Source organism: Pinus tabuliformis, chromosome 1_2 (assembly GCF_031772625.1).
Source record: "Pinus tabuliformis cultivar Carrire ecotype Pingquan chromosome 1_2, CPIR1, whole genome shotgun sequence".
NCBI classification, from domain to species: domain Eukaryota; kingdom Viridiplantae; phylum Streptophyta; class Pinopsida; order Pinales; family Pinaceae; genus Pinus; species Pinus tabuliformis.
Window position 1 is genome coordinate 382,804,404 of NC_142298.1, and position 27,871 is coordinate 382,832,274.

At 35.7% G+C, this 27,871-nt stretch overlaps 1 protein-coding gene and 1 long non-coding RNA gene across 2 annotated transcripts; both read left to right on the plus strand.

Annotated features, from left to right (window-relative positions):
* The first annotated feature begins 9,954 nt into the window (after positions 1 to 9,954).
* Positions 9,955 to 10,437, plus strand: LOC149205972 (uncharacterized). Its single transcript, XR_016251902.1, has 2 exons — positions 9,955 to 10,104; positions 10,319 to 10,437. It is a non-coding gene; the product is annotated as an uncharacterized LOC149205972 (long non-coding RNA).
* Positions 10,438 to 10,907: 470 nt separating this feature from the next.
* LOC149205973 (alcohol dehydrogenase-like) lies at positions 10,908 to 11,578 on the plus strand. Its single transcript, XM_089397556.1, has 3 exons — positions 10,908 to 10,966; positions 11,113 to 11,274; positions 11,459 to 11,578. Exons 1-3 carry the CDS (start codon positions 10,937 to 10,939, stop codon positions 11,576 to 11,578), a joined length of 312 nt encoding a protein of 103 aa, XP_089253682.1. The 5' UTR covers positions 10,908 to 10,936.
* Positions 11,579 to 27,871: the final 16,293 nt, after the last annotated feature.

Genomic DNA, 27,871 nt, shown 5'->3' on the forward strand with positions numbered 1-27,871 from the left:
CATGTCTTGAAATGACCCTTGCATTGAATGAAAAACAGAATGTTCTCATGTGGTTAAATCTAAAGTTTCATTTGCTTTTAGATTAATGTATAAAAAAAAAAAATATGATGTTCCATTTTGGCTAAATAATTAAAATATTCATGTTAGGTTTTTCATGTTTATTTAAAATATTCTCCTTAGGTTTAGTAAATATATTAGTATGTATTTTTCTTTTAACCAAGGTTATTTAGTAGTTATTTCTTGCCATTTAGTTTAAATGTAATTAAATCAAAGTAAAAATATTAAATTTGAGTTAGTATTAAGGTTTAGAATTGGGTCAAATTAAATTTGAGTATTTGGTTATTTGTAATTCAACATTTTTCATCTTGTTTGATCAAGTACTAGGTAGTTAGCCTATTATCAAATGCCTAATACCTGCATTGTTTTGTCATACGATCATAGGCTTAAAAGTCAAATCTGAAATATTTTCTAGAATGTGATTATGCAATTTACAAAAATAATGTACATTTTTCTAATGAAAGTTTATTTGCAATAGGGCTATAAACTTTAAAATCATATTAGAAATGTTTTCTAAAATATAATCATGCAATTTTGTTTTATATTATGTTGTATGACCTTTTCTCATTTGGAAAAAGTGGTGTTCCATTTTATTTTATTTTATTTAATGATATAAATTTTAATTTAATAAAATTTTAATATAATAAATAATAAATTAATTTATATAATTCAAAAATTAATAAATAATATAAAATATTTTTTATTAATAAAATTTAAATTAATTAAATAATCTAGAATAATATTGTTAATAAAATTAATCAATTAAAATAATCTTAATTACCATCTAAAACATTGGATGGATCAGAAATATTACACAGTTTTATTCTAGAAATATCCAACAACAATATGAATAATTGTGGAAGTGTCCAACCACTTATAATATAATGAAAGTTTATTGAAAAATTGAAAATATATGGAAGTTGATTTCCAATATGATGAGGACTTTAAAGGTAAATTGGAAATATTTTCTAGAATTTAACCATAAAATCTTACTCTTATAAGAAATATAAATTGTATTAGTATAAAAAAAAAATTAATATAATATATATTAAATTAATTTATATAATTTTAAAAAATAATAATTTAATAATTGAACCATATAAAATAATTTTTGTTAATGAATGTTAATTCAACTTAATCTTGTATTTATTGAAACGAATATTAAAAATATATATATTTAAATGTTTTGAAAAAATTATTAAATAGCAAAATCTATATTTAGTTTTTTTTAAATGATATCAAAATAAAATAATAATTAGTCAATCGTAAATAACTAACCAACACAGTTTACAAGGAAAAAATAATACAAATCAAAATTATTTTTAGAGTTGTCTTGATTGATTCTAATTATGAGATCGATAATTTTGGAGTTGCTTTTAGTGCGACTTTTTGGACTCTCTGGAGACGGAATCCGATCGAAAAATTTGAGGTGAAATCTTGATTTGTGTTATTTAAACTGGTTTTTTGATTGTATATATGGATTCAACACCCTCAAAAACCCCTAGGGCACTTAGATTGTGTAGGGATTACCCATCAATCTTGTTATTTCAATAAATTCCTGCCAGATTTTAGAGAAATTAGACCAGAAAAACCCGCCAGAAAAACTTCCAAAAAGTCACACTAAAGATAACTCGAATAATTTTTCATAACATTAAAAATTAAAAGGACTTATCTTGTTATTATAATTAAAATAGTTTACCGGCATATATTCTTTGGCGTAATGCACACCTTGCTCGTTTGAGAATGGCATTGTTTTAATGAAATCCTAACTTTCCTACCATTGTTTTTAATGAAATGAGATTTTGCAAATCGCATGAGTTTGTGCAGCGATCCATCAAAGAGAGAAAAAGTTGAGATGATTTGACGTGTATTAAATGTCAATTGTTATTATCATATCACAAATTACAAGGCGTGCTCCAATAAAATGTTTAAAATTACAACTAATAGTATTATAGATAAATGTTATTAATTTTTTGTAATAAATAAAAAATTAATCTCTAAAGTTTTACTTTGTAAAATTGAAAATTATTTACTCTATTTGACCAAAATAATAGATGGTCAACATATTACCAAATGCATAATACTTGGCAGGCATAATAATAAGTGTTATGTGGAGAAATGACGTGCCTTCGTATGCCCTTTTTTATAATAAGTGTTTTATGGGATGTGACATGTTTTGTTTCTTTTGATTGGTATTTTTTTAAGAAGTAATGAAATAAAATGTATATATAAATTGGAATGTTTATAGAGGTGGTGGTCATTTTACCATTATGATGAGCAATTGGTTACGAGGTGTTTATACTTGTTTCTTTAATTTTCTTCTTCTTATATGTATCTTGTATTAACATTTCTCTTCTTCTTAGATGTATCTTGTATGGATGCATATGTAAATGATAAAAAATAGAAATAAAAATAATAAATAATCAAATATGTCAATCATGTGGCATATTCACTTTGTTGCTACAATTATAAAATATGGTTTCATGTAAACCCCCTTGTATGTTGCAAATCCATATGAAACTACAAACCTATCTGTTTGAGTTGTAATCAAAATGCAACTACAAACACACATGTTTAGGTTACAAATTGTATAAAAATTTTGAAATTATTCACAATATTAGTTTGTGATGATGCCTTTATAAGATATGCATCACATAAAATTGTAGCTCACAAGAGTGAGAATATTGATATGTTGCCACAACCATGGGGTGGTGTTGTATCTTGTCATGCCCAGTGTTAAAAATTTGACAACAGGGAAAATTTTAATGTGTTGTTTGTCATGAAGCACAATTTAACCTCAAAAACATATTTTAACAATTTGAAAATCTAAAATATCATTAACAACATAAGGTCACTTTTCTCTCTCTTTCCTAGATTCATTTCTCATTCAATTACTTAAATATTTCAACTAAGTGGCCATTTATCGTTTATTATTGTCAATGATTGTATTTTGTGTTCTTATCCAGATGCTCTATGTTCTTCTCCATCACTAAACATTTCTTATAGTTTGTGTTGTAACATGTTATTATGTGCAAAAGCTATATTTGTGCATTTAACATGCATAAATTTATCTCTATCATTTTTTTATTGTTTTTATTTCTTTCATTTACTTACATGCATACACAACCCATAGCAACAAATATCCCTATATTGGTATGCTATAGATAGGTGGCATTGATGGTGATGCAAATGATTCTAAAACTTCGGTGGATTAAGTGATTGTTTTTGTGTTTATAACTTGAATCACTATTTTTTCTCTGGGATTGACTTCCACTATAATGAGAAAAAAGATAATTGAGTTCGATATCTTGAGATGTAAAAGAAAGTGTAATACCCTCACCCCATATTTACCCACTTTAACCTGCTCACTAGGGTAAACATGAAGATGAGAATTACTATGTGAGACCTGATTGCCAAGATGCACTTAAGGAAAATTGGGTCCATATGTCCAGAACTGGATGCAACCACCCAGTGACACATGAGAACACTTTTATCAGCCCAACCTAGCCCAACACTTTCTTTTCAGGTTCGTCTCCTTAAATTTAACAAAATTTTCTATTTTTGGCATTTTTCTCGGGTTCTAAACTTCTGAGGTCATTTTGAGAGCCTAAATGACATTTTCAAGGAAAATGGAGAGGTCGAAGAAGTGAGGCCAATTTATTTATTTAATTTGGCCTCCTCGTGGAAATCTCTGAAACGAGGTATTATGATAGTCAAACGGAGATTGTATGCCAAAGTTATGATCCCAAGAAGTTGGAGGTCTGAATTACTCATTTATACAAACACTCTGTGTACATAGTACTGGTAGGTTATAATTACATATATATTCATTGATTCAGTAAGCTCACTAGAGAATCATAATTGATACAATGGCAAAGCTAGACATTCAATCTTAACCGAGAACTTGGCCTAGTCTGACTAGAACATACTAGGCATTTCGTCAAACACATTGTGAACATGTAATCTACAAGTTATAAATGCATATTTGAACATAGGGGTTTGATACTTATCTGAGAATCATCAAGAAGGTCTAATGCCCTCTCACAATGGTTGCAATAACATCTATTAGGTCATGCATTCAATAACCATTCATTTACTAATTAAAACATGTTAAGAGTCATAACTAGAATCTATCATGAAACCATGCTTATAACCAACATATAACCAGATTAATAATAATGATAGAACAATCATCAAAGCCACATAATAATAAGTATAAATACTCATGAAATACAAGAGGAAAGGAGGTGTTATTAACATATGCAAAAGCCAGCCAAGTCAAGGACTTCCACGTACCACCTGACCATAGGTTGGGCTGAACCAAATCTCTCTTTTAGTCAATCACCTCCATGTCATATTCCAAGCATGAATGTGGGATATCATAGAATAAACTAAGCAAAACCAAACCAAGGCTTCCCGCGCACAAACCACCTCAACCCTTAACCAATGATTCCACCTCACGGTCGAACATCACTAACCATTACTAGATCAGTCGCTACCCAAGTTGTCCAGATCTTGAGAGCCTTTGTTCCAACCCGGCTCCAAGACTAGTAACTCAACCTGTAGCTATTGCAAGGCTTCGGAGCGTTTGTCCAGCCAAGGCTCCAGGACTAGTAACCCAACCCACCAAGGGTTCCAAAGCGTTTGTCCAACTAAGGCTCCCAGGACTAGTAACTCAACCCAAGTTGTTCCAAGGCTTCTAAAGTGTTTGACCAAGGCTAGCTCAACCCACAACCATAAGGAACATGAGCACCAATCAGAAAACAAATGGGAAAATCCACAACATCATGGTTATCCAAGAAATGGCAAGGCTAGGCAAAACCAATGACAATCTAGGCAATCCGCCATGCCAATGGCAGATCATAACCAAATAACCACATGCATAAACCATGCATGCCAAAGCTAGCAAGGAAATCATACATGCAACTTTGTACCTGCAAAGCAAACTTCTTGTAGTTATTGATCCTGCAATCCCCTTGCGCTTTCCTGCTTTTCCTTTGCCTTCTTTTTCCAAATCCAAAAGTATGCCAAAATCCTCCAAGAGTGCTCCAATAAAACTCTAAGTGTGTGCAAGTGTATGAGAGAGAAAATATAATAGAGCTCCAAGCTAAAACTAACAAAAGGTTGTGAAGGTCCTCAAAAGACTTTTTATCGTTAAGGCCTCTATTTTCTTCATTTTCCTCTATTTTTCCTTCAATTTTCCTCACATGCAATTATGTGACCTCTCACCTTCCTTTTCTCCTATTTTCCATTATTTCATAAATAAAATGTCAATTAATGCCTCTTTGTCTTCGCAAATTTCCATAGCCATTTATTAATCACAAGAGATCCCCATCACTATGTTTTTGCCCAACATTCAGCTTGGAATACATGTCCCATGGCCTTGGTCTTATTTTTCCTTTATTAACTTCATTACATGGATTTTTAACCAGGGTTATTATAAAAAACATGATATATTTTGTGTCAATGGATGAGATGATAACTTGACTTATAATAAAAATTTATATGTTTTGAAGCATTGTTAGGTAGCTTCAAAGACACCCATTTGCCATTATCTTAGGAAACAATTCCCTTTTGAGCATGATATAAGTAGGAATGATATAATGTTGAAACGAGGTAGAAAATCATAAAATACAATGAGTTCATCATAGAATTGTCTTTCCTTAATGGTGCTAATTAGAAGATAATATCGAGAAAAGGCGATTCCAAGATTTGGAAGTTTGAGGCCTATTAGAGAGACACCAACTCCTCTTATGGAAGGGCATGAGCTAAAGGACTTTGAGTGTAGATTTTTACTTGTAGATTCAACAACTTATGTGATATGCTAAAACATAAGACAAGAATCTACCATATTCACTAGTGGAAACAAAAATTGATCGATGAAAACACTAAGCAGAAAAGGAAGAATTTCAATCGCACATAACACAATATTTTTTGGGGAAAGCAACTGCTCAAAACCCCGATTATCTATATTGCATTAACCAAAATATTTGAGAAGAAAATACAATACTTGTTCAACCTGAACAATTGCTACACAAGTACAACCTATCTCTTTGCTTCACAAACTAGCTCAAGGCAACACATAACCAAATTTGCTTCTTGCCAAGCCCCTACTTCCTTGCGCAATTCCTAAGAGAATTAGCCCATATTTAATTGGGAAATGCAATCCATCCATATACCCTCAACTGATTGCATGCGCCATCTATACAACTCAGAAAATTATACAATTAATAGTATGTTGTGCTTGAACTCTAATCTCCACTAGGTCTTCCTCTAAACTGACATGCATGAGTTATTTATGAGTGAATCTTCAGTTAATTGGTGGAGCAGTGAAGTTGCACTGGTGCTTGTCCCCACTACTAGACCTCCTACTAGTTCCTCCAACTGTTTTAACTAGTTTAACTTACTTTAACTCAGTTAGACTGAGGTAATTAATTACAACTCAAAAGAACTCAACGTAGGCCCCTAAAATTTAGGGATCACTCTACATGACTCTAGATAGACTTCCAACTAGAATTCACTGAGCCAACTAATTCAAATTAACTTAGTTAACTATTACAAGTTGCTATGAGAATAGAATTTTGATTTAATTCAAGGGAAAATTAAATTAGAATTTCTAGATGTTATTTTCAACATTTCTTGTTGTTATTTTCAACACTCCTTCTCAATAAGAAACGAATTCAACTCTATCTCGATCTAGTACCTTTGGAATGTTCTGCATGCAACACTTCTCTCCAGTGTTGTTGCTACTACAACTTCTGGAACTGAAAAGCATCCAAACTGAATCAATATGATGTATATGTCACCAGAGTCTCTGACTGCTACTAGCTACTGCACTGTCTACCGAAAACTATGCATTGTTGCTGACTCTGCATTGTGCCATCTGCATTGCTATCAACTTTGCTCTACGCTTCCTAGTTGTTGATTGCTTCTAGTCTCTACCTTTGTCACTCTGACATCTGACTGCATCAACCACCACCAGTCCATCCTACTACTATGTATTGTGGTATCTCGTAGCAAGGTAATGATCCACGAGACATAAAATCTCAATGGACCCTGCCCAATTTATGCACTCTTGGGACTATTACTTCACATCACCCCACCTCTCTCCTAGAGGTATGGCTGCATGTGCTCCCTCTCCCCACTTGGCTCAAAATTTCCTCCTATTAGAGGTCTCTGCTTAAATGGATGTCTCCTCTCGACTTCTCCAATTGTGGTTGCTCCACAACTTTCTGAGGTTGCTTCTAAGGTTGCATGTTGAGAGGTAATTCATGCTCCCACTCAACCACCAAATCTCTAACCTTTGGCTTACTCGTCAAATCTTTGCATGCATCTTCGACCTCGAGAGCATACAAGTTCTTGACTCGTAAATTGATATGTTTCACTTGTCCCGTGGCGATGTGTCTAAGGAAAACCTTCCTTTTTATAAAATTCACATTGTGGTCACGATCTTCCAATACCGCGACGGAAACAAGATTCTTCTTTAGTCCTGGAACATACATCACATCTGTGATTTTGAGAGGGGAGCTACAATCCCTTTGAAAGGTAATTGTATCGTTGTTGGTCGCGCTATACCTCCCTTCATCTCCAAACTCTATGCCTTGCTTGAGGTCTTTCTCCTCAAAAGTCACTGAAGAGATCTCTATTCCCCGTCATATGGAACGAGGCACTATTATCGAGATACCACATGCTTCCCATTACAGTGTTGGCCATGCATGCAATGAGAGTGAAATCAAGTTTGAATTGTGAAGCTAATTGTGAATTTGTTGCTACTGCAGGCTCCTTCTTGCTTGCTTTCTTCTATGGGTAATTCTTGGCATAATGCCCGTACTTGTGTCAATGAAAACACTTGATGTTCGACATGTCCTTCTTCTTTCTGCCCTCCTTGCCTTGGGACTTCTTTCCCTTGGCTTTCTTTTCTTTATTGACTAATACAAAGTCATCTTCCACTTCTTTCGAAGAGGTCCCATCTTTGGTGTTTCGCCGAAACTCTTCTTGTACCAAGTCGAACCACATTCGCTCCCACTCTGGTAGCTTCTCCCTCCCATTAATTGAGTCCTGGTAATTGTTCCAGCTCTTGGAAAGTCCTAGAACTACAAGGCTCACCAGATCGTCTTCGGCAACAGTAATGCTGACACTTCCAAGCTCATCCCGACATTGGGTGAACTTGGTCAAGTACTTTGGAATAGATTCGCCCTTCTCCATCTTGATCTTTATGAGTTTTTCCTTCAGTGCCAATTTATATAATTCAAAAATTAATAAATAATATAAAATATTTTTTATTAATAAAATTTAAATTAATTAAATAATCTAGAATAATATTGTTAATAAAATTAATCAATTAAAATAATCTTAATTACTATCTAAAACATTGGATGGATCAGAAATATTACACAGTTTTATTCTAGAAATATCCAACAACAATATGAATAATTGTGGAAGTGTCCAACCACTTATAATATAGTGAAAGTTTATTGAAAATTTGAAAATATATTGAAATTGATTTCCAATATGATGAGGACTTTAAATGTAAATTGGAAATATTTTCTAGAATTTAACCATAAAATCTTACTCTTATAAGAAATATAAATTTTATTAGTATAAAAACAAATTAATATAATATATATTAAATTAATTTATATAATTTTAAAAAATAATAATTTAATAATTGAACCATATAAAATAATTTTTGTTAATTAATGTTAATTCAACTTAATCTTGTATTTATTGAAACGAAAATTAAAAATATATATATTTAAATGTTTTAAAAAAAATTATTAAATAGCAAAATCTATATTTAGTTTTTTTTTAAATGATATCAAAATAAAATAATAATTAGTCAATCGTAAATAACTGACCAACACAATTTACAAGGAAAAAATAATACAAATCAAAATTATTTTTAGAGTTGTCTTGATTGATTCTAATTATGAGATCAATCATTTTGGAGTTGCTTTTAGTGCGACTTTTTGGACTCTCTGGAGACGGAATCCGATCGAAAAATTTGAGGTGAAATCTTGATTTGTGTTATTTAAACTGGTTTTTTGATTGTATATATGGATTCAACACCCTCAAAAACCCTTAGGGCACTTAGATTGTGTAGGGATTACCAATCAATCTTGTTATTTCAATAAATTCCTGCCAGATTTTAGAGAAATTAGACCAGAAAAACACGCCGGAAAAACTTCCAAAAAGTCACACTAAAGATAACTCGAATAATTTTTCATAACATTAAAAAGTAGAAGGACTTATCTTATTATTATAATTAAAATAGTTTACCGGCATATATTTTTTGGCGTAATGCACGGCTTGCTCGTTCGAGAATGGCATTGTTTTAATGAAATCCTAACTTTCCTACCATTGTTTTTAATGAAATGAGATTTCGCAAATCGCATGAGTTTGTGCAGCGATCCATCAAAGAGAGAAAAAGTTGAGATGATTTGACGTGTATTAAATGTCAATTGTTAGGCCGATAGGCCTTCCCTTTGAAAGAGACTTTCGTCGTCCCTTTCATTCTGAGGATGACACCTAGCGTCGACATCTGGCGGGCATACAACAGGCAAATTGTTAATGTTGAGGCAATTTCTGTTTATTGTCAGTGATTGAAAACTTCCGGCAAACCGAATCTTCACCCACTACATGAACAGGCAGAAATATCCGCAAATTTGTTACAGCTCCCTGTAATCCGTGAATAAAACGCAAATTTGTTACAGCTCCCTGTAATCCGTGAATAAAACGTTACAAATCACTGAGAAGGCAGTGTAGAGTTAACAGCGATGGGGTTCCTTCTTTTATTTCGCAGGCAGAAATATCCGCAAATTTGTTACAGCTCCCTGTAATCCGTGAATAAAACGTTACAAATTACTGAGAAGGCAGTGTAGAGTTAGCCGCGATGGGGTTCCTTCTTTTAATTCTCACAATATGACAGAGTAGGTGAAATGCCTGGACTGGAGTGATTTTTGTTTAATACTTGGACGAGGAACAGGCACTTGGTATCATGGAAAGGCCAGAGGGGGGCAGCGTTGAGGAACTAACATCCGCTAATTTGTTCGTATTCTGCGCAGCTAGGGCTTTATCCTCCGACTTCCAGCGGTCTTTGACGCGGTTTTATATTTATTACTTAATATTTTTAATTTCTGGTTATGCAGTCAATAGGATTTGTTCGTATTCTGCGCAGCTAGGGCTTTATCCTCCGACTTCCAGCGGTCTTTGACGCGGTTTTATATTTATTACTTAATATTTTTAATTTCTGGTTATGCAGTCAATAGTCGAAGTCAGGGTTTGATTCATCCGCGTGATCCTTTTAACGGAGGCCAGGGATCTTCATAAATACCGCGCTTTTGAAAGAGAAAATGAGATTTGGTGCTGTTGTTTTCTTCATCGGTATCCTTGAAGGACAAGGAAGAAGCTTGCGGTGACGGGAGCGACCGTGGATAAGAATTGGGGGAGCAGGTGCTCGGCTTTCCTTGCACATATATGCTGCCTCGAATGTTGATATGTTGATATGTTGACTTGTAGAATTGCCTTTTTAACCCTTTCTTGTAATCTTTCCTTTCTCAGCAAAACAATTTGGAGTAACGGAATTTATAAACCCTAAAGAGTACGAAAAACCTATTCAACAGGTACGTTAAGCTGCCCAAAATGATCATCAAACTCTCTCCCAGATCAGAGTATTGGTTGCTTTTGACTAGTGTGGTACTTTAGTACTTAGGTGGGGGAGATTTTAAGTTTTCGCATGGAGTGCACTCATTCACCATCCATTCAAAGCAGTGTAGACTCTTAATTTCCAAACACTTATAAAAAATGTTTAAAGGTAATTGCGGAAAAAACTAATGGAGGGGTGGACTGCAGCGTCGAATGCACAGGGAGTATTGAGGCCATGGTTCAAGCTTTCGAATGCTGCCATGATGTACTAGCTCTTGGTTTCCTTTGATTTAAGATACATCAATCATTTCAATTCTAAGTTGTAGCTTTAAAGTTTAAACTGATTGCTTCGATTTAATTAAGAAAATGCAGGCAATGCATATGTTTGATATCAGAGTTCTGTTTTTGCAGGGTTGGGGTGTAGCCGTTTTAACAGGGGTCCCTCGTTCAGACGCAGTCTTTAAAACGAATCCTGTAAACTTTCTGAGCGAGAAAACGTTGAAAGGAACCTTCTTTGGAAATTATAAGCCTCGTACTGATTTGCCAGACCTTGTAGAGATGTATTTGAATGGGGTAAGACTTCATAACATAGTTGTAACAGCTTATTCAAACCATAATTGTAGATAATACTGTGTGGTCATATTTTCCAGTTGTTTTTTTTGTCCGTACCATGACGGGAGCAATCTATGCTTATCATATCTAATTAGAGTTATAATTACGGTTTTAATCTTTCCTTCCTTGATTGTTAAATTTGCAGGAGCTTGAACTGGATAATTTTGTTACAGACAAGGTTCCTTTTGCTGACATCAACAAGGCATTTGATCACATGCTTAAAGGAGAGGGTCTGAGAACTGTAATTAAAGTCATCCAGGATTAGTGACAAATATGAACATAGTTGGAATATCTCCAATGTTATGAAGGCATGCTGAACTATTTCAAACTATTATGTGATTAATGTCGTGGCTTTTATGTGTAACTATGGTATGCAATTAAAGTCCTGGAAAGCATGTAAACAGTTATAATAATTTTAGGGTAAGTATGATGTTTAAGTTTTGACACTGCTTCCAAAACAGCCATCCAAAAGGTCATTACTATAATAGCTTGATTAGAAATAGATTGAATGAGAAGGTCCAGATGGGGTATTCAATCATCTCCATCCATCTGTTCTGCATCCTCAGTGCTTACTTGAACAATATATCAGCCTTCATATTTATCCCTTGCAGACATGCTGAAAAGATAATGACATGGAATTTTTCCTTGCTTCTCTGATTCCGTCCAATGATGGGCCAGCTGCAAATTTTCCTGATTGAAATTTCCATTTGACCTCTCTGCAATGTGTTTGGAATCTCTTATCACCTGTAGACAATTTAAACCTTTCTCTATTGCTATTTTCAGAATCTACCAAAAAGCATAAAGTTCTGCTCTGTTGTTTGATCCATCTCCTACAGCTCTGCTTTGAAACTGATCTCGTAATTGTCTCTTAAAGTAATGCCTCATGATCCACAATAGCTGGACAGGGTTTCGTATCCAGATTTCATAGTAAGCGTTGCAAGGTTCGTGTTAATATATGGACCGCGAAGGATAATTTTCAAAACCCTATGTGCCAGTTTACAAGCAATATGGAACGCCATTAGTGCATTTGAATGCCAAATGACATGTATGCATCTTTCTAAAGGAGTCTAGATTTTACTGCAATGCCCAGGGTTTGTAAACAAATATCAAATGCCCAATTATTGTGACCTTTGCAGTGATATCTACAGAGATCGTCCCACAAATGTTCTCTCATATGAGATGGTTCTACATCAGGAAGAAATTGTGTCAGAAACGCACTCGATGTCATTTGAGTTAAGGGGCATTTATGACAGATGAAGAGATGAAGGAAAACGCCTAGTTTGCAAGTGTTCTTCCTACTTTGGTCACAAACTTCAGAATGCTTTTGAAGCGAAAAGCCCATGTGAAACCCCCTGTTGACATATGTTGTGTTTGCTATTGAGGATTGTTTGTTCCAAACCAGGAATATAGAGCTCTCTGAGGAGTTTAAATGCAGACATCATACAAGCATGCTCACAGGATGATATAATAGCCAAATAAAGTTGATTGGTGGGCGCATTGCACTTTTACTTTTACTAACAAGTTTTGAAGACAATTCATGGTGGTATTACAAATTCCTAGAGGTCTGGTTTGAATAACTATGGGGTCATAATCGCCATAAAGTTATAACATTCGAGGCAATGGTTCAATCCTTCCTCCAGTTTGTAGCAGAATCGAGTGTTGCAGTGAGACAATTATGCAAGTTTCTTGTTATCTTGTTATAAAAACAATGTGATAATAAAGGAATGGAGAAGTTCAAACTCGCTTTTGCAACCCTGTGAAGTTGACATTACTTAAAGGATTTCAAGAATTGGAATGTATCAATTGGAAGCTATTTTGAATCCGGCTTTCTATGAGGACTTTGAGAATTGTAGCTTCAAGAGGAAGGGTTTTGAATGCTTCTCGATCCTTTTGAGACTTGTTTTGTGAACTTTTCATTCTTCACTTCACTCAGATATAGGGTGAGATAAAGTTCCTAGCAAAGGAACCAATTTCTTTAGTGTTAGCTTCAATAGATTTTGTGACCAAAAGATAAGCCCAATCATGTGCATGTTGAATTAGACCAATATATGACCATAGTTTTGCAAGATTGACTTAGTGGAGTACAAAAATTTGCAATCGAATGTTAATCCAACAGGGAGGATATGGACAACAAAAATGGGGTCATTATATGCAACCAGTTTGTTCTGTTGCACACTTTGCAGTATGTATGTCTATGATTGAGGAGATTGTGACAGTAATTTTGTTGAAGATATCAGTTCCTCCAAATTTTTATGCTAATTCTTATTCCTTCGAACTAATATTGACTTTGGTAATTAGCTGGAAATAAGCAGAGGATTATTCTCTTGTTATATTTCGTTTTTAACTTTAAAGGGACTGTTTTGGCATGCACAATCGAGAGCACATTAAAATGGATAAAGATTGTCAGCAACAAATGGCAGGCTCAGGTGGCAGTACATCTAAAAAGAGATTATTTGAGCATTTCCAGGCATAAAATCAGACTTAAATTGTTTCTAGATTTTGAGGAACATAAAATAAGAACTTGCTGCAGATTCTAGGCCACAAAATGAGCATTCAAATCCATCGAAGACAAAGCATTCCAGGAGAAATTAGCAGGTCAAAATTTACTCCAAATTTTGTGGACTGATGATTGATTGGCACCAAATCAGCAATTCCAGATTTGCAGGACATAGTTGGCAGTCAAAACACAAGTGGCAATAAAAGTTCCAAATCTTCAGGCATAGGATAAATCCATCAGCAGCTACAGCAATTCGAATCCATTGCAACAACTTTTATTTTTAGCTTATTTGTTATGATTTTAATTGATTTTATTTCCAGTAAACCAGTAACATATGGTTATTATTTTGTTTATTGAAGGGATGATTTGTAATAGTCAGGGGTTGGGTCCTGAGGAATTTCATGGGCCAATTTTTGTAACAGTGTTTCTGAACTTTAATCAAATTCTCTGGATCAGAAGTACCAGAGCTTTGGCCATAGAGATTCATGTGAAAAGTGCTTTCTAGTCTGTGTTCTTTCATGTGATTGTTTTCCATTCATATTATCTTTCTTCAGTATCTGATTAAGGGAAAATATTTCAGATTTCGTCCAAGTTAGATGCTCTGAAATATAGTAATCAATACGTGCAAGCTTTTCCTTCTAAAGCTACTTCATTGGAATTCGCCCTCTGTTAGGTGCTCCTTTGTAGTGGATTGTGTTTCTCTTTTCATCTGTCAACTGATCTTAAATTTTATGTCTAAGAAAACATTTTTCTACCTTGCCTCTGTCAAGCCTTTGCTCATTCGACCAAACATCCAGCAAACCTTTGGTTATCTTCCAGAGCCTGTGACTCCATCGCCCAATGGATACCCTCTCCTGCCCAACCAAATTTCTTTTGAATATCTCACTTACCAAAGATCTGGCCATTGCTTAATTACATGAGCAGCTGCCTAAGTGACATTGGGTAGTTGATTCAGAGAGGGAGCCCCTCGGTTGGAAAGGTCAGTTTCCAACCCAAAGATTGGTTGAAAAGGTTATCTCAGAGATCTCCTTCCACAACCAGGACAATTTCTGAGCGATAACAACAGCATTAATATTCGTCATTGGACTTGTATTTTTCCGGAGGTATGTTCGTCACCAAGCAGATAGGCTGGAGAAAACAGAAAACTCAACATTGAAAATCACAAATTTTCATAACTTGAGCTTCAATGCAGAAGAGCTTTCTAGGGTTTTATTATTGAAAGACAAAGCAAATGTAATTGGAAGTGGGGCATCCAGCAAGGTTTATCGCGCTGACATACACAACAATGAAACAGTGGCAGTGAAGCACCTCTGGACGACCTCCAAAATGGATATAGATGATTTCAGTACGGACAAACATAAGAAGAAGAATAACGAAGTGGGAAGCATTTACTGTGAGAGTATGACCATCGATTGTCCAAGGAAGAAGTTGAAACATTGGGAACCATTCGCCACAGAAACATAGTGAAGCTCTATTGTTATATGTCCAACAGGCAGTCTAATGTGTTGGTCTATGAATACATGCCTAATGGGAACCTGTTTCAAGCTTTGCATAGCAATAATAATTCGGATTGGCCAACATGACATAAGATTGCATTAAGGACGGCTCATGGATTATCTTATCTTCACCATGATTGCTCCCCTGCAATTATTCATAGAGATGTCAAGTCTACCAATATCTTGGTGGATCAATTTTATGAGGCCAAGATTGCTGATTTTGGTGTTGCAAAAGTTCTTCAAGCTTGTAACAGAGGAGGGGATTCAACAATTTTTGTAGGCACTCACGGTTACATTGCTCCTAGTAAATTTACCATCCCTTTTGCCTAGCCTATGTGTTCCATTTTTTTCCTTGATGTTTCCCACACAAGGTTCTGCAAATGGATGAACCCTGAATTGCACCTTGTTTATCTATTTTTCTGGTAGAACATGCATACTCCTTGAAGGTCGCAAGAAAAAAACGATGTTTACGGTTTTGTTGTGGTTTTGCTGGAGCTCATAACTGGCAAATGAGCCATTGAACAAGAGTTTGGGAGAACAAGGATATTCTTTATTGGACTTCATAAAAAATATATGAGAAGGAAGATGCACTTGTGGTTCTTGACTCGAAGATTTCCAATTCATTTAAGGAAGAAATGCTTCAGACTTTGAGAATTGCAATATCCTGTACACACAAACTGCCAGCGTTGCGGCCTTCTATGAAAGAAGTTGTGCAATTGTTGCAAGATGCAGATCTACTACTCCCTGAATGAAAACCCTAATTGTAAACTACTACTACTTCCTGAACGAGAGTTTTTCCTGGCCCCTGGATGATGAATGAGGCTTGTATGATAATTCCTAAATGTTCAATTCTTAGGATAAGAAGGCCACAAATGGATTACATAATGTATCATAGAATCCATTATTGGTAATGAATGGATATGTTCAGTTGGTCCATAAAGGTCTGAAAGCAAGAACTGTATTCCACATCATGAGTTATTTCGATGGGCTGAAAAAATATCTCCACACTATTGTTATATATATATATATTCAATCAATTAGTTTTGAGTATTTGCTTTCTAGATTGTTACCGTGACAAATCTAGGGTAATCCCTGACAAATTATGCTTGGGGCTATAATTGTGGAGCCATTGAGTGCAGAATTGATGCGTAGATCCTGTAGCAAGAGAGATCTGAACTGTGCAGGGCGATTGAAGTAGGCAAAGTGTCCAGGTTACAGATGTAGCGGCGAAGAGTGGCCAACAATGGGGTGGCACTAAAACTACTTATGTGATAGATACGGAAGAAGAAACTCATCACAATTTCGAAAGTATTCATATTTTCCATTTAAAATGTAAATTCTTCTGATTCCTTTTTCAAGAAAACAGTGGGAATTTATAGATTGTATTTCTTTGTTTACATTAATGATAAAAGATCCAGACGAAATTCCCTGAAGGCTTGTTCTTTTTCAGGGTTTGAGTGAAAAATGTCGCTGCGTATGTATCTTACTTATGGAAAAGGGTATAAACAGTTTTGGGGCAGCAAAGATTGCTCCAGAGAAAATTCCAAGAAACTGAAATCATTTTAATTGAATTTGAAATTGTAGAAACCTTGAACCCCTTTCTTGGTTTGAAATCAAAGTTGAAGATGATTGGTCTGAGTAGAAGGAAAACGAGTGTATGGGAGTATGGGATTGTAGAAGGAAAAATATTTGGAGACACAGATTATGTGAGGAAGCAAAACACAAAGATGGTCTAAAACTATTGTTAGAATTGGATATCAAAGAAACCTGTTAACCTATTGCGAATGAGTGATGCATAAGCAGTGTTAAGTGGGGGCAATTGGTGTGTGACCAATGTTCTGTGTGAACTGGCGATCATTGGAGTTGTTATCTGGAGACACAGATTAAAGTATAACTGAAAATTTTGGTTGAGACTATTTCCATTTTTCGAAAGCCAAATTGTAAAATGCCCTTTAAAGGAAGGATGTGTAGGGATTGCAGAAATTTCCAGAATCAAATTCTTGATGTAAATTTTTAAAAATTCACCTTATATTAAAGGTTTCTAATTTTTTTGAGAGCGCTCTTTCTTCTTTTTAAACCCCTTAAAGGTGGGGTGGGGATGTAAGATATATATTTTATTTGTAGAAATTTAGACAAGTAAATAGAACATTTAAAATATTTGCACTGTTTTGCCTCTTAAAATGCTTGAAAATGAAAGTTTGAATTGTATCTTGGACAGAGCATAGATTAATAAGTGCTAAAAGCTTGCTTTGAGGGCCAGAGAAATACATATTGTTTTCAATGGTGGGTTTGCCAAAATGGAATCTAAAACCACTATATTTGAGGACTTAAGTATGTAAAACAAAATACTTTGAAAAATACAATACATGAATTTAAAATCGGTTTCAAAATTTTAATAATGTTAATGTTTTAGTTCTACTGTCAACCAGTAATGTAAGTGATTTGTTTTAACATTTGCAAATCACAAATTTCTCCACTTTTCATTTACCATGTACAACGTTGTAATTTACTTTTCATTTAGAAAAAAACCGTGCTGCCAATAATCTATTGAACCTATTGAGCTTTAAGTATGAACGCGTTCTACACTTACTATATTAATATGAATGGTTTGGTTTTGGTTTTGTTCTTCTAATATCAAAATGTACTGGTACAGGATGGTCAACGTGGTTATTGCCTTCGTCACTACTTACCTTTATATATGCTTGACTATCTATAGAACTTTCTTCCTTTCAGTAATCCTATCGGCCTCTCTTTGTACCTTTTGGGACAATTGCTAGTTATTATCATATCACAAATTACAAGGCGTGCTCCAATAAGATGTTTAAAATTACAACCAATAGTATTATAGATAAATGTTATTAATTTTTTTGTAATAAATAAAAAATTAATCTCTAAAGTTTTACTTTGTAAAATTTAAAATTATTTACTCTATTTGACCAAAATAATAGATGGTCAACATATTACCAAATGCATAATACTTGGCAGGCATAATAATAAGTGTTATGTGGAGAAATGACGTGCCTTCGTATGCCCTTTTTTATAATAAGTGTTTTATGGGATGTGACATGTTTTTGTTTCTTTTGATTGGTATTTTTTTAAGAAGTAATGAAATAAAATGTATATATAAATTGGAATGTTTATAGAGGTGGTGGTCATTTTACCATTATGATGGGCAATTGGTTACGAGGTGTTTATACTTGTTTCTTTAACTTTCTTCTTCTTATATGTATCTTGTATTAACATTTCTCTTCTTCTTAGATGTATCTTGTATGCATGCATATGTAAATGATAAAAAATAGAAATAGAAATAATAAATAATCAAATATGTCAATCATGTGGCATATTCACTTTGTTGCTACAATTATAAAATATGATTTCATGTAAACCCCCTTGTATGTTGCAAATCCATATGAAACTACAAACCTATCTGTTTGAGTTGTAATCAAAATGCAACTACAAACACACATGTTTAGGTTACAAATTGTATAAATTTTTTGAAATTATTCACAATATTAGTTTGTGATGATGCCTTTATAAGATATGCATCACATAAAATTGTAGCTCACAAGAGTGAGAATATTGATATGTTGCCACAACCATGGGGTGGTGTTGTATCTTGTCATGCCCAGTGTTAAAAATTTGACAACAGGGAAAATTTTAATGTGTTGTTTGTCATGAAGCACAATTTAACCTCAAAACATATTTTAACAATTTGAAAATCTAAAATATCATTAACAACATAAGGTTACTTTTCTCTCTCTTTCCTAGATTCATTTCTCATTCAATTACTTAAATATTTCAACTAAGTGGCCATTTATCCTTTATTATTGTCAATGATTGTATTTTGTGTTCTTATCAAGATGCCCTATGTTCTTCTCCATCACTAAACATTTCTTATAGTTTGTGTTGTAACATGTTATTATGTGCAAAAGCTATATTTGTGCATTTAACATGCATAAATTTATCTCTATCATTTTTTTATTGTTTTTATTTCTTTCATTTACTTACATGCATACACAACCCATAGCAACAAATATCCCTATATTGGTATGCTATAGATAGGTGGCATTGATGGTGATGCAAATGATTCTAAAACTTCGGTGGATTAAGTGATTGTTTTTGTGTTTATAACTTGAATCACTATTTTTTCTCTGGGATTGACTTCCACTATAATGAGAAAAAAGAAAATTGAGTTCGATATCTTGAGATGTAAAAGAAAGTGTAATACCCTCACCCCATATTTACCCACTTTAACCTGCTCACTAGGGTAAACATGAAGATGAGAGTTACTATGTGAGACCTGATTGCCAAGATGCACTTATGGAAAATTGGGTCCATATGTCCAGAACTGACTGCAACCACCCAGTGACACATGATAACACTGTTATCAGCCCAACCTGACCCAACACTTTCTTTTCAGGTTCGTCTCCTTAAATTTAACAAAATTTTCTATTTTTGGCATTTTTCTCGGGTTCTAAACTTCTGAGGTCGTTTTGAGAGCCTAAATGACATTTTCAAGGAAAATGGAGAGGCCAAAGAAGTGAGGCCAATTTATCTATTTAATTTGGCCTCCTCGTGGAAATCTCTGAAACGAGGTATTATGATAGTCAAACGGAGATTGTATACCAAAGTTATGATCCCAAGAAGTTGGAGGTCTGAATTACTCATTTATACAAACACTCTGTGTACATAGTACTGGTAGGTTATAATTACATATATATTCATTAATTCAGTAAGCTCACTAGAGAATCATAATTGATACAATGGCAAAGCTAGACATTCAATCTTAACTGAGAACTTGGCCTAGTCTGACTAGAACATACTAGGCATTTCGTCAAACACATTGTTATCATGTAATCTACAAGTTACAAATGCATATTTGAACATAGGGGTTTGATACTTATCTGAGAATCATCAAAAAGGTCTAATGCCCTCTCACAGTGGTTGCAATAACATCTATTAGGTCATGCATTCAATAACCATTCATTTACTAATTAAAACATGTTTAGAGTCATAACTAGAATCTATCATGAAACCATGCTTACAACCAACATATAACCAGATTAATAATAATGATAGAACATTCATCAAAGCCACATAATAATAAGTATAAATATTCATGAAATACAAGAGGAAAGGAGGTGTTATTAACATATGCAAAAGCCAACCAAGTCAAGGACTTCCACGTACCACTTGACCATAGGTTGGGCTGAACCAAATCTCTCTTTTAGTCAATCACCTCCATGTCATATTCCAAGCATGAATGTGGGATATCATAGAATAAACTAAGCAAAACCAAACCAAGGCTTCCCGTGCACAAACCACCTCAACCCTTAACCAATGATTCCACCTCACGGTCGAACATCACTAACCATTACTAGATCAGTCGCTACCCAAGTTGTCCAGATCTTGAGAGCCTTTGTTCCAACCTGACTCCAAGACTAGTAACTCAACCTGTAGCTATTGCAAGGCTTCAGAGCGTTTGTCTAGCCAAGGCTCCAGGACTAGTAACCCAACCCACCAAGGGTTCCAAAGCGTTTGTCCAACTAAGGCTCCCAGGACTAGTAACTCAACCCAAGTTGTTCCAAGGCTTCCAAAGTGTTTGACCAAGGCTAGCTCAACCCACAACCATAAGGAACATGAGCACCAATCAGAAAACAAATGGGAAAATCCACAACATCATGGTTATCCAGGAAATGGCAAGGCTAGGCAAAACCAATGACAATCTAGGCAATCCGCCATGCCAATGGCAGATCATAACCAAATAACCACATGCATATACCATGCATGCCAAAGCTAGCAAGGAAATCATACATGCAACTTTGTACCTGCAAAGCAAACTTCTTGTAGTTATTGATCCTGCAATCCCCTTGCGCTTTCCTGCTTTTCCTTTGCCTTCTTTTTCCAAATCCAAAAGTATGCCAAAATCCTCCAAGAGTGCTCCAATAAAACTCTAAGTGTGTGCAAGTGTATGAGAGAGAAAATATAATAGAGCTCCAAGCTAAAACTAACAAAAGGTTGTGAAGGTCCTCAAAAGACTTTTTATCGTTAAGGCCTCTATTTTCTTCATTTTCCTCTATTTTTCCTTCAATTTTCCTCACATGCAACTATGTGACCTCTCACCTTCCTTTTCTCCTATTTTCCATTATTTCATAAATAAAATGTCAATTAATGCCTCTTTTTCTTTGCAAATTTCCATAGCCATTTATTAATCACAAGAGATCCCCATCACTATGTTTTTGCCCAACATTCAGCTTGGAATACATTTCCCATGGCCTTGGTCTTATTTTTCCTTTATTAACTTCATTACATGGATTTTTAACCAGGGTTATTACAAAAAACATGATATATTTTGTGTCAATGGATGAGATGATAACTTTGTGGAGTACTAAAAAGGTATGTTTTTAATGATCATTTCAATGGCTTTTCAGTGGGATTTGTGAATCTTTTACATCATGAATGTGGAAAACAATAGAGAATTGTGATAAAATATGTGGAAATTAGTATGCAAGACTTAACCGCTGATAGTTGTCATTCTCCTGTGCAGGAAAGGGTAAAAACGAGGAGTTGTTGTTCCAAAGAAAAATACAAGAACAGGGTAACTGTTGTCCTTTTGACGAAGGATCGAGTGCAAACGAGGCAAAGCAGGTTGAAGCAAACCGGTCTGGAAAAGGAGGAGAAGGCACCAGCTCGGCGGAGGAGAAAAGAAGTGATTAAGGATTAACAGTTTGGCGAATCCCTCAGGATCTTCGATCTTGAGGGATCGCTGCTTTATTTATCTTATCGCTTAGACATCTCCGCCGTTACCCTTATATAAAGGGATGGCACTGTTAGTCTGGGGGACGATGCTTTTATGTAACTTCTTGTTAAAGATTGAACTTTGATCATCGAGTCTCGTTGAACTTGGCTCATTGTACTTTCTGTTTTATGCATTAATATAAACTTGGTGATTATCTTATCTCTGCGTCTGGATTAACTTAAAGCGGTGTACCCTTGAGGCTAAGGGCCCGGCCCCGGAGGACACTTGCTTCTGTATCACTACGATTTGATTTCTGCGTGGTTTGCTTATCGTCATTAGTTGGTAATCTGATATGCTTTATAAGTTACATCACATGCTCTGTTAAGATTCGTTCATTAAGGTTCTTTATATTGACTCTGCATTATATCATCAATACTTTCAGAGTGGATTCAATATTATTAGACTTAATTGAACATTGTTATCATTGTGTTACAGAGCTTTTATGCTGTGTATGTGTGTTAAGGAAATTATCTGAAAGGTGTGTTCTTTATGATTCAGGATTCATGCTGTTCCATTTTGAAACACAGTTGTAATTCCTGTTGATGATTGGTGTTAAATCAGATTACTTCTTCGGAGTGTTGTGTGTGTATGATTTCCACATGTTGTTCCATAATTAGTAATTAATGTTGTTCCATTAGTTGGTTGCGTGATTTGCTTGGAGAATGAAAGATTGGAGTTTTGATTACAATGAGTGTGTTTGAGTTGATAGGATAAAGTTTGATTATTGCTCGCGAGGTTTAGTTATAGTGATTGCTGTTCCATTTCAGAATTGTTGTTCCATTTTAAGCATTGCTGTTCCATTCTAGATTTGCTGTTCAATTTCCTATTTGTCGTTCCATTTTTATCTGCTGTTTCATTTACTCGCATTTGGTGTGAGAGACGATCTGCCGCTGTAGTGAGCCTCGGCATTTACTGCCTCGCTCCCAGACCCGTGGTCCATGCTCTAATTTCCTTTCCATCAGTTTCCAAAGGGATGGGCTACTGCTGTCGAACCCTTGACTGATAAAGTTGCCTAGCTTTAAGAGTGTGTGCTTTAGTCATTGGAAGTAACTTAGCCATAGACAAGCATCAGTTTACTCTTGTATTTTTGTAGGACACTGTACTACTAGCATTACTCTGACAAATAGCCTCAGATTGAGTCACTCTTTGAAATAACCAAACGCTCCCGGATTGACATATTAATGTGAGATAATTAGAGGTGAAAGAGACCCTTTTTATAGCTCTACATTTTGGTGCCATTGCCGGGGAAAGAGTGTAGCCATTTGTCTTTTTCAGAGTAGTGTACGAACCTGCTAGGGAAGAGTTGGATCTTAAAAACGAAAGGTAAGAACTTGCGTGCGGAGCATGTAAAAGCCCTGCTCCACTGTCCGCTTTCCTAACAGATTTGCTCTTGCTTTGTTTGAATATAATTTAGCAGTTCATTTGAGTGCATGACTAAGCAGAAAAAACCAGAAAATAATATCAAGCTTCCATCCAAACCCGAAAAAGCTAAGGGGCCGGTGACCCTTGGCCGAACAACTTTCATAGACGAAATCTATAAGAAAACAGAATCTCAGCCATCAGTAGGTCCCAGGAAAATCATTTCTAAACAGCCTACTAGTTCCCTTCAGGCCACAGGATCACCATCTGTAGCCTTTGCTGAGGTGCATAGTCAAACTGAAGAGCAGGACTTTCAGGAAATTGAAAATTCTACTCCAGAACTATTGCAGGAAGGGAATTTCAGCAACTTTTGTGAAGGAGAAGGAGAAACAGGGGAAACTGAGGAACCAAAATCTCCCATTGGAACAGATCAGCCATTAAACAGCCCAGATAAGGGGAGCGCTGCGAAAATCATTGTTGAGGGAATTCAATCTCCTCAGACATCAGGTATTCCTCTTATCCCAGATAAAGGAAGTGCCATTAAAACTATCCCTGCTAAAATCGTTCCCTCTCAACCTAGGAATACCCTCCTAGATATCCCAGAAGGTTATTGGCATATATTCGACCCTATGGCTCAGAACCAGCCAAATACTCAAACCTCTACATTACAATATCTTATAGTGGATTTTGCAGCAAATGCGCCCATGAAAGCTATCCTGCTTCAACATATCCCTACATTTCACGGTCTCACATCAGAAGATCCGGATGCATTTTTATTCGAATTTGATGTGTTGTATAGGGGATATGATTACACCACCGATCCCTAGAAATTGAAATTATTTCCCTCGACATTAAAGGAGGCTGCTCTAAGATGGTTTATGGGACTAGGTGGTGGGGTCATCAACAATTGGGATCAAATGAAGGAATCCTTCTTAAAAAAATATCAGGATTATTGTAGGTCTAGACAATTGAAAGACGAAATATTTCAAATGACAACCAAACCAAACGAAACATTAGAAGAATATGTGGAACGTTTTCAATACAATTTACAAAGATCTCCTTATGCATCACTACCTTTACCTGATAATGTGTTAAAAACTGCATTGATAAGGGGCATGAAGGAACAGTGGATCGAAACATTAAACATCATGGAAAAAGGGGATATTTATCAAGAGAATTTTGCTGACATTATTGATTTATGCATCAGGAGTTCGAGAGGCAGCACAAGAATAAAACCGGCAGAATATGATCAGTTTGCAAGAGACAATAAAATATCAACAGAAGGAGTAACGCGTGTGGAGATTGGAAATTTATTAGAAAATTTTAAAACTGATATTCTAGGGACACTAACTACACAACTTGATATTATGCAGGCCAAACAGAAGCAGATGGAGGCAGAACAGAATTTGGCAATATTCTGCCCCCGATGCAGAAAAAAACATAGTCACAAGGAGTGTCCACTGGATACAGTCCAAACATGTGCCATCTGTACAAACGATCATCTTACGGAAAGCTGCCCCTCACTTCCTGGATTAAAAGCAGTATACAAGGAAGCAGAGGAAGAACCAGAATCGGTGTACTTGATCAACCAACGCCGCCAGTGGCAGCAAAGACAATCTGGTATGTTTTCAGACCCAACCTCTTCTTTTCAGCCTCCACAATATAATGCTCAACAATATAATATGTGGCAAAATCAGCCCCCACCCCCATTCTCAAACTGGTCACCACCACCGTTTCCTTCTTCAAACCCATGGCTGAATCAGCCAAACCAATCTGGTTGGCCGAATTTCCCTTATACTTCACCATATTGGCAAAATAGCCCATATCCTCCGCAATGGACTCCCCCTACTTCACAAGGTTCACCCTGGTAGACAAACTGGCAAAGATCGATGCAACAGCCAGTAGGAACTATTCCGCTCCCTCAACCTACTCTGCCAGCTCTACAACAAAATCCCCAGTCTAATTTGAGACCGCAACTCCCAGCCCAACCCAACCCCAATCCAAATAACAGACCGGTCCAATCTCTTCAAATCATAGAATCACCAGAAATAGGACCCGACCTGCGGGAGTGTAATGATCTTCAATTACGATCTGGACGTATCATTGAAAATGAGGGAGATAAAACAGTTCATATTGAAGATCAGTTAGTAAGAGAACATCAGTTGCAACAAGAGGATGCAAATAAGCAGCAGTCTCATAATCAAGCAACCACATCCTCTCCCCCGTTCCCAGAACGATTAGTCATACCTCGACCTTTACAGTATCCTGACTTTGACATTCTGGGGGAATTACAAAATTTGTATATAAAAATCCCGTTCCTCCAAGCCATTCAAGATATTCCTATATATGCAAAAACTATTAAAGAATTGTGCATAAAGAAACCAAGGAGGAATATAACAACTAATCCAAGAGTCCAAGTAGTCGGTACTTTATCTGATCTCTTATCTGGGAAAGAAACACCCATTAAATATGAAGACCCAGGAAATCCAATTGTAACTGTTCAAATTTACGGTCAGACCTTGTCTAATGCCTTAGTTGATCTAGGAGCTGCAATCAATATTTTAACAACCACCACCTGTCAAAAACTCAGCATTACATCTGTAGAACCTACCTCTACTTTGTTAGAATTGGCCGACCGATCTGTGATTAGACCAGAAGGTACTCTACACGATGTCATGGTCTCTGTAGATTCCTGGGAATATCCGACCGATTTCCTGATAATTAATCCAAAAACCCGACTTGATGGACACCCGCTAATCCTAGGTAGGCCTTGGCTTGCCACCGCCGATGCTTACATTGGTTGCCGGCAAGGAAATATGACCATAACTAAAGGACCTGATATTAAGAATTTGGTTCTATACCCTCCAGCGCAGCCAAGTCTCACAATAATTAAAACTAACAAGTATCTTGTATCATACCTTACTGATAACATTAGATCTCCATTGACTATACAAGAGGCACTTGATTTTAAAGACCAAACAGAAGATGATGCCATTAACAATTTCATTAGTCAAACTGAAGCTGAATCCTACACACAATGTCACATGATAGAAGCAGCATTTGATAATGAATTAGAAGAAGATCCTCTGAAAGACACACATGATCAAACAATACCTGTTACTTCTGTCACAAATAGTAAAATTGTGGAAATTGAATCGGGAAAAACTTTAAATATCAACGCCAACCTCACATCTGAACAAGAAACTAAGCTCATCCATCTGTTAAGAAAATATCAACATGCATTTGCATGGGATTACCCTGATATGAAAGGAATCGACCCACATTTGTGTACACACCACATTTATATAGAAAAAGATGCTAGACCTGTCCGTCAACCGCAGAGAAGACTTAATCCTCATCTAAAGGATGTGGTGAAAGCGGAACTTCAGAAACTGTTAGATGTCAATTTTATTTATCCTATTTCTGACAGTAAATGGGTCTCTCCGCTTGTGGTAGTACCAAAAAAGAATGGGAAATGGAGAATTTGTGTGGATTACAGGGAACTCAACAAAGCAACACAAAAAGACCACTTTCCTCTCCCATTCATAGACCAAGTGCTAGATACTTTGGCAGGAAAAAAATTCTTTTCCTTCCTGGATGGCTTCAGTGGATACAATCAGATTCAGATTGCCCCTGAAGACCAGGACAAAACAACTTTCACTTGTCCTTGGGGGACATTTGCCTACCGAGTTCTACCTTTTGGCCTATGTAATGCTCCCGCCACATTCCAAAGGGCTATCCTTAGCATTTTTGCAGATTTAATAAATGATGGACTTGAAGTATATATGGATGACTTTACACCCTATGGAGATGATTTTGATCCAGCACTAAATACCCTAGAAAAAGTCCTACAACGTTGTATAGCTACCAGGCTTTGCTTAAGTCACGAAAAATGTTACATGATGATGACTGAAGGACTTATTCTAGGACATTATGTTTCAGCAGCCGGCATTTAGGTAGACCCGGCCAAAATCCAAATACTTTTGCTTATTCCTACTCCTACCACTCAAACAGAGGTACGCAGCTTTCTTGGATTTTCTGGATATTATAGACGATTTGTAGAACATTATTCACACATTGTTGCACCTTTATATGCACTAACTGGTAACGTTGATTTTCTTTGGACAGAAAAATGTGAACGTGCTTTCAAGGATTTAAAGAAGCTTGTATCCACAGCCCCAGTCCTGCAAGGACCAAACTGGGATCTGCCATTTCAGATATCAGCTGATGCCTCAGATACAGCCATTGGCGCAGTCCTTGGGCAGGAAGAGGATAAAAAACCATATGCTATCTATTACATCAGCAAAAATTTATCCCCTGCTGAATTAAATTACACTATTACTGAAAAACAATTCCTAGCTGTAATACATGTTGTCAACAAATTTAGACATTATATTACAGGCTATC

What these genes read in the sequence shown, in the direction of transcription:
- LOC149205973 (XM_089397556.1), top strand. Translation starts at nt 10,937, where the DNA reads ATGGTTCAAGCTTTCGAATGCTGCCATGAT. An exon ending in CTTTCGAATGCTGCCATGAT is followed by an intron (nt 10,967 to 11,112) that starts GTACTAGCTCTT and finishes CTGTTTTTGCAG; the next exon opens with GGTTGGGGTGTAGCCGTTTT. An exon ending in TAGAGATGTATTTGAATGGG is followed by an intron (nt 11,275 to 11,458) that starts GTAAGACTTCAT and finishes TTAAATTTGCAG; the next exon opens with GAGCTTGAACTGGATAATTT.